The sequence below is a fragment of the Aquarana catesbeiana genome, linkage group LG06, assembly GCF_042186555.1.
Source record: "Aquarana catesbeiana isolate 2022-GZ linkage group LG06, ASM4218655v1, whole genome shotgun sequence".
NCBI lineage: Eukaryota > Metazoa > Chordata > Amphibia > Anura > Ranidae > Aquarana > Aquarana catesbeiana.
This window is the reverse complement of record NC_133329.1, coordinates 76,351,065-76,359,442: the sequence shown is the minus strand read 5'-3', so window position 1 is coordinate 76,359,442 and position 8,378 is coordinate 76,351,065. Positions and strand designations below refer to the sequence as shown.

General features: G+C 44.0%; 1 protein-coding gene across 1 annotated transcript; it reads right to left on the bottom strand.

Moving 5' to 3' along the window:
- Positions 1-340: 340 nt before the first annotated feature.
- On the bottom strand, positions 341-2,175 carry LOC141148641 (E3 ubiquitin-protein ligase TRIM39-like). The gene has a single exon (XM_073636265.1). It carries the CDS (start codon positions 2,008-2,010, stop codon positions 442-444), a length of 1,569 nt encoding a protein of 522 aa, XP_073492366.1. The 5' UTR covers positions 2,011-2,175; the 3' UTR covers positions 341-441.
- Positions 2,176-8,378: the final 6,203 nt, after the last annotated feature.

The window sequence follows — 8,378 nt, the reverse complement described above, 5'->3', positions numbered from 1 at the left end:
CCGTTTTAACATAAAACCACATACACTGTTAGAAAGTCGTGAAAAAATTTCCATCCTGCTTCTTCAATTTTTTCAACCACTGCGGTCAAAAACAACCAATCGATTGGCCCCACTAATGATTAGAAAAAAATAACTTTCTTAGAACTATTTTTTTCTAAGAATTTGTGTTTAAAATTCTACCCATCTGTGGCCTGCTTAATGGGATTTCCTCTCAGTTTGGAATAATGTCTACTCATTTTTCGCTGTGCCCTGGTGCCAATTTAAAATTTAGAAATTTCTCCACAATGGTCACCAAGACAAACACAATCTCTCCAGTACGGACACAAAGAACAATGCACTATAAGGGTTGTAACTCTTTCTTCATCGATTTAAAACTGAAATACAATTTTGGCTTTAGATATACATTAAAATAGTATTTATTCCAATCTCTGCCGCTGCTATTTAATTTTTAATTCTAATGGAACATTTGTCAAACACATAGAAAGCAGCATGGAGGGGTTCGGTAAAGTTAGCATTGAAGGTGTAGAGGTGTCTGACGGGGCCACACAGCTGGTAGAAGGACAGACGTCCTGCATCGTAATCCAGATATATTCCTATTATTTTCAAAGGAGCCTCTGCGCTTAGGGCAATCTGTTTATTATTGTGTGTTGCTACGAAGCGTGTGACAATAGCAAGTCCCCATGATTTGTCATTATAACCGATATAGGATTCATTTCCTTCTATCTTCCTCTCTATGCTGTGACCAACCACCCCAACCAGCCATTTGTCTGCTCCACTCAAATCCACCTCCCAGTAATGTTTTCCCGATGTGAAGCTGTTTGTACTTAGTATCTGTTTAGATTCAAACCTTTCTGGACCGTCCGGCCTGTTCTGACAGGTGATACTGCAAGAGGCTGTCCTCAGATCCTCGGATATTATAAAATTTTTATGAGCAGTGTTTATATCCAGTAAAATATCAGATTTTTCCACCCCTGAGAATAGTCTCTTGATCTTCAGATCTACCAAACTGTCAGTAAAGTGGAGAAGACTTCTGTGTAGCATCTGTGAGATAATTCCTTCATTCAGGTGTCCAACATCTCCAACATCGTTGATTGTATCGTTAATGCCAGGAAAAATGTTATCTTTGTTAGGTACCTTTTTTAAGATCATTATTGGATCTTGGATGTTACATAGTTCTTTCATCTCCTCAATCTTTCTGGACAGCTGGTCTTTTTGTTGTTCCAGCTGTGGGATCAGCTTAGAGACTGAATGGGTGATCTGCCCCTCCTGTCTGGAGACCTCAGTCAGGATTCTATTCTCTACATCATCTAGATGTTTCCTGATGTCTCTAAACAGCTCAGTGACTCTCTTGGTGACAGCAACTGCTTTTTCCTTCTCTTCTTTCCTGTGATTTTCCAGATTCTGGATTCTCCTCTGGATCTCCTGTTTCTCAGAGTCCAATGTTTTCGTAGATTCATCCAGTTTCTCTTTTGTCTTTTCAGAGGCCTCATCCAGAAGCTCCACCTGGTGTCCTCTATGTTCTCCAGCCACCCAACAGGACATACAGATACAGGCATTGTCCTCTGAGCAGTGATATTTCAGGATCTCTTTGTGTATGGAACATTTTCTGTCTTCAAATGATTTGGTGGGATCAGTTAAAATGTGTTCCGCAGACTTGCTGTGGCTTTTGAGGTGCTTTTTGCAAAACGAGGCTTCACAGTGCAGGCATGTTTTGGTAGCTGGTACAAAATGATCACAGTACGTACAGAAGACCTCTGTGTCCTCCGGATGATCAGATCTGTAATTATCCACAATGTTACACAACTTCCTATTCTTCTTCAGTGTAGGACGCTTTGCATACTCCTCTCTGCACTCCGGACAGAAATAAACGCCGGACGTCTCCTGTGTATTCAGCACAGCCACAATACAGTCCCGGCAGTAGATGTGTCCACATTTCAGTGATACGGGCTCCTTATAAAGGCTCAGGCAGATGGAGCAGTTCAGCTCCTCTCTCAGGCTAGAAGTCGCCATTCCGGAGAATAAATTAAAATTCTGATACGACTGTCTATAGAGGAGTTGCTAGGAGCTAGCTGATCCGTCTTTCAGGCAGAGACAAAGAGACGGAGACCACCTGAAAAGGGATCTGTGAGCAGGAAGTGAGCTGTGTCACGTGAAATGACATCCACCCTGTTTACGTAACCCTTTCTTTGCCCAAGACACAACTCGATCACACAGGATTTCCATTACAGCGCCTTCTCCAGCTTTTCCTTGCACATTACACCTATTCTTCACAGCAGGGAGTTACTTTTTCCTTGTATAAGATCTTTTTTACAATGCTTCAGTGCCTTGGGAAAGACGGGAACAAAAGCTCATGATTTACTCCTGACTAGTTCCCCTCTAAAGCAGTTTTTTTTTTTCATTTCTCGCACACATGGTAAAATCTGCATTTTTTGCTATAAAATTACCCAAAACCCCCAGAACATAATATATTTTCTGAAAGCAGAGGCCCTGTAGAATACAAATACAGTCATTACAATTTTTTAACCGATTCAGCCCCAGAAGATTTTACCCACTTCCTCACCAGAGCACTTTTTGCGATTCAGCACTGCGTCACTTTAAGTAACAATTGCGCGGTCGTGCGATGTTGCACCCAAACAAAATTGACATCCTTTTTTTCTCACAATAAGTGCTTACTTTAGGTAGTATTTGATCACCCCTGCGGTTTTTATTTTTTGCACTATAAACAAAAAAGCATACATTTTGAAAAAAAACACTATTTTTTTTACTTTTTGCTATAATAAATATCCCCCAAAAATATATAAAAAACATTTTTCATGTATTCTTATACATATTTTTGGTAAAAAAAAAAAAAAAAATCGCAAAAAGCGTATATTGATTGGTTTGCGTAAAAGTTATAGCGTCTACAAAATAGGGGATAGTTTTATGGCATTTTTATTATTAATTTTTTTTTTACTAGTAATGGCGGCGATCTGTGATTTTTATCGGGACTGTGACATTATGGCGGACACTTTTGACACATTTTTGGGACCATTGGCATTTATAAAGCGATCAGTGCTATAAAAATCCACTGATTACTGTAAAAATGTAATTGGCAGGGACGCGGTTAATACTAGGGGGCGATCAAGGGGTTAATTGTGTTCCCTAGTGTGTGTTCTAACTGAAGGGGGGATGGAACTGTGTAGGGGAGATGACAGATCGCTGTTTATACTCTGTATGAAACTATTTGTCTCTTCTCCCCTCAGAGCCGGAAAACTGTGTTTACACACACAGATCCCGGTTCTCGGCGTGCCACGAGCGATCGCGGGAGCCTGGCAGTGATCGCCACCGCTGGCCACTCGCATTGGCTCCATGGGCGAGCAGGGGGGCGCGTGCATGCGCTCCTAGTGGCCACAGGGCAAAGCGACGCTACATAACGTTGTTTCGCCCAGCCGTGCCATTCTGCCGCAGTAAAACTGCGGAGGCTGGTCGGCGAGTGGCTAATGTTGCACAATGTTTGTGCAACTGTTTATAAAATCTATATTTTAAGGAAAAAATACACTAAAGTGTATTTAATTGCACACAAACACAATTTAATCCCAAGTTTTTGTACAAAATAAAAGATGAGGTAGAGTAGAGTAAATAGATAACGAATGTGTCAAGCCTCAAAAAGCTGTGTGGGCCCAATAACCCTTTCGTGCCAGAGACGATTTTGTGTGTTTATATATTGCCGTATAGGCAAATAACGGTGGCGGGGTGGCTTTCTTGTTCTTGGACGGTGCATCCCCGATCTCAGTAGAGAGCCGATTACACGGCTCTTTACCCATGTGATCAGCTGTGTCCAATCACAGCTGATCACAAGTAAACAAGGAAATGCTGGTTATCGACTTTCCTCTCCTCACACTGACAGCATGTGAGCTGAGGAAAGCTGATCAGCAATTTCCTCACAGGGGAGAACTGCACAGATCATCAGTGCCCTGATGATCAGTGGGACTCCAACAGTGCCCATCAGTGATGCCAGTCAGCGCCCATCAGTGATGCTAATCAGTGACCATTAGTGATGCCAATCAGTGCTGCTTTTCAGTGCCTGCCCATAAGTGCCACCCATCAGTGCCCATAAGTGCCACCCATCAGTGCCCATAAGTGCCACCCATCAGTGCCCATAAGTGCCACCTATCAGTGGCCATTAGTGCCACCTATCAGTGGCCATTAGTGCCACCTATCAGTGCTCATCAGTGCTGCATATTAGTGCCTCCTCATCAGTGCTCTTCAGTGCCGTCTCATCAGTACCCGTCAGTGCCACCTATCAGTGCTCATCAGTGCTGCATATTAGTGCCTCCTCATCAGTGCCATCTCATCAGTGCCACCTCATCAGTACCCGTCAGTGCAGCCTATCAGTGCCCATCAGTGAGGGAGAAAAATTACTTATTTACAACATTTTCTAACAGAAAAACTTTTTTTTTTTCAAAATTATTGGAAACTTTTTTTGCTTTTTAGAAAAAAAACCCAGTGGTGATTGAATACCACCAAAAGAAAGCTCTATCGGTCTAAAAAAATGATAAAAATGTCATTTTGGTACAGTGTTGCATGACCCCATAGTTGTCATTCAAAATGTGACAGCGCTGAAAGCTGAAAATTGGCCTGGGCGGGAAGAGGGTGAAAGTGCCGGGGGGGGGGGTAAACTGTGATGTAAGGGGGGGTGGGGGACTCTTGACACTTCTGATGGTGTGGGGAGTAATTACATCTGATGTGAGGGGAGGGAGGGTGGGGTGCTCTGGCCATCTAGATTTAGGCTAGGTTCACACTTGTGCGATGCAGACACTGAATGTGATTCGCGCAGGAATCGCTTCACTTTCCTGTTCACATCACATGCAAAGTCTGTGCGGTGCGATTTCAGCCACACAGTTTGTATGGCTGAAATCGCATCCACACCAAAATGGCGCAGGATCCTTTTTTCCTCCGCACCTGAATCGCATCGCATGGGTGTTCACACCCATATGATGCAATTCTGGCAATCGCACTACATTTTGCAATCTGTTTCGGGGTGTTGTCAAGATAACATTGACACCGCTGCAGATCGCATGGACACTGTGCGATTGCAATGCAATGCGGAAAACACAGTATTCGCTGTCTGTCCCACATCGCATAAGTGTTAACCTAGCCTTACATATACAACTGGCCCTTTAAGGGCAACCATAATGCTGATGCGGCCCGCAATAAAATTGAGTGTCAGGGGGTGTGCAGTGGTCACATACATACAGATCATTTATAAAAAAAATCACCAACAGTACTGGAGAAATACTAACCGAATTAGGAAATTAAGGAAACCACCACCCTATATTACCAAAAGTATTGGGACATCTGCCTTTACAAGCACATGAGGTTTGATGGCATCCCAGTCTTAGTCCGTAGGGTTCAATATTGAGTTGGCCCACCTTTTGCAGCTATAACAGCTTCAACTCTTCTGGGAAGGCTGTCTACAAGGTTTAGGAGTGTGTCTATGGGAATGTTTGATCATTCTTCCAAAAGCACATTTGTGAGGTCAGGCACTGATGTTGGATGAGAAGGCCTGGCTCGCAGTCTGCACTCTAATTCATCCCAAAGGTGTTCTATCGGGTTGAGGTCAGGACTCTGTGCAGGCCAGTCAAGTTCCTCCACCCCAAACTTGCTCATCCATGTCTTTATGGACTTTGCTTTGTGCACTGGTCCAAATCATTTGGTGGAGGGGGCATTGGAGGAAATAAAGGGGTCAATGAGGTCGCCATGGCGACTGGGCCCCATGCTGCAGGGGGCTCTTGAGGGCCCCCTGTATACCCCGATAGGAAGAGCGGCAAGGGCGGCTGAGACCGAGCTTCCCGATCCTCAGCCGGCACTGCGGGGAGCTCGTCAAACCGATTAGACCTAAAGTGAAAGCAGTGTGTGCTGTGCTCTTTGTCTCCCCCTACAGTGCAGTACCCGGCAGGAAGAGATAAGCGGGGTGATTTACTAAGACGAATGCGCTGCGCCGGTTCACACCTTAAAGCGGAGGTCCACCCTAAAAAAAAAAAAAAATACATAAAAATGCTTATAAAAATCGGGGAAAAAAATTGAAAAAAAAAATAATTGAAAAAAAAAAAAATTTTTTACTTACCAGAAATGGCTGTTGCTAGGCAGATCGTCCTAATCTGCCACTTCCTACTCCACGGTGATCTTCATTCTTCTCCTCCTCGCGTTGTCTTCTGGGGAAGGTGGCGCACTGTGTTCTGGGAACTGTGTGTGTCCCAGAACACAGCCGGCCATTCACAAAGCATATTCACAAATTCACAAAAATAATTTGGGGTGTACACAACAAGGTGCTAGAGTGCAATTTGCCTAATGGGGACACTAGTTAGATTGACCTGTGTGTCCCCAAGAAAAGACATTGGTAGGGTTTTACCCTCACTTCCTGTTTGGCCATGTGACAGGAAGTGAAGCCAATTTTAAGAAAAGGGACACAAAGCCCAACCTAAAAAAGACAAGCAGGGGTTCTAACACTCACTTGGTTTCTCTCAAATGCCCAAAAAACAGAATAGGATTGTCTTGAGATTGATTTTAGCTCAGTGTTCTAAATCAGTGCTTCTCAACCCTGTCCTCAAGTACCCCCAACAGGCCATGTTTGCAGGTTTTCCTTCATCTTGCACAGGTGCTTTAAATCACAGCCAATGGCTTGGTATTTTGGACAGCTATTTTAGCCAAGATACATTCCCAAAACATGTCCTGTTGGGGGTACTTGAGGAATGAGGCTGAGAACCACTGCGCTAAAATGGAAAATGTAATACTTACCTCTCCGTAATTTTCCTTTCCTGTTATGCAGTGATGGGCACATTGAGTCTGCAATGATGGGCACAGTGAGGCTGCAATGATGGGCACAGTGAGGCTGCAATGATGGGCATGTTGAGTCTGCAGTGATGGGCACAGTGAGGCTTTAATGATGGGCACGGTGAGGCTGTAATGATGGGCACAGCGAGGCTGCAATGATGGGCACAGTGAGGCTGCAATGATGGGCACAGTGAGGCTGCAATGATGGGCACAGTGAGGCTACATTGATGGGCACAGTGAAGCTGCAATGATGAGCACAGTGAGGCTGCATTGATGGGCACAGTGAGGCTGCATTGATGGGCACAGTGAGGCTGCAATAATGGGCACAGTGAGGCTGCAAAGATGTGCACAGTGAGGCTACATTGATGGGCAGTGAGGCTGCATTGATGGGCACAGTAAGGCTGCATGGATGAGCACAGAGAGGCTGCATGGGCTGGTACAGAGGCTGCAATGATGAGCACAGTGAGGCTGCATTGATGGACACAGTGAGGCTGCATTTGATGGGCACAGTGAGGCTGCATTTGATGGGCACAGTGAGGCTGTATTGATCTCTTGTATCATGTCTGCAGTCTCTGACCATCTCCTGTATCATGTCTACATTCTCTTACCATCTTTAGTATCATGTTCTCAGTCTCTAACCATCTCCTGTACCATGTTGTACTGTGGCAGGTTGGCTCCCTTGGGTAAACCGTCGAGCTGTATGTCAGCTTGCCTTTTGACCACTAGGGGGCACGCGCCGCAGGAGACACCCGCGATCGCTCCACTCAGAGACAAAACGGAGATCTGTCAATGTAAACAGAGAGATCTCTGTGCTGTCAGGGGTGAGAAGAGCGATCTGTTGTTCATACTAAGTATGAACAATGATCGGTCTCCTCACCCAGACAGTCCCATCCCCCCCAGTTAGAATCACTCCCTAGGTAACAGAGTTAACCCCTTGATCGCCCCCTACTGTTAATTCCCTGCCAGTGACATTTACACAGCAATCAGTGAATTTTTATACCACTGATCACTGTATAAATGCCAATGGTCCCAAAAATGTGTCAAAAGTGTCCGATGTGTCTGCCATGATGTTGCAGTCCCGATAAAAATCGCAGATCACCGCCATTACTAGTAAAAAAAATAAATTAATAATAAAAATGCCATAAATCTATTCCCTATTTTGTAGACGCTATAACTTTTACGCAAACCAATCAATATACGCTTATTGCTTTTTTTATTACCAAAAATATGTAGAAGAATACATATCGGCCTAAACTGTGGAAAACATTTGTTTTTTTTTAAAAAAAGGGTATATTTATTATAGCAAAAAGTACAAAATATTGTGTTTTTTTCAAAATTGTCGCTCTTTTTTTGTTTATAGCACAAAAAATAAAAACCGCAGAGGCGATCAAATACCACCAAAAGAAAGCTCTATTTGTGGGAAAAAAGGACGTCAACTTTGTTTGGGTACAACGTTGCGCGACCGCACAATTGTCAGTTAAAGCGACGCAGTGCCAAATCGCAAAAAATGGCCTGGTCATTGGGCAGCCAAATCTTCCCGGGGCTAAAGTGGTTAAAAGATACTC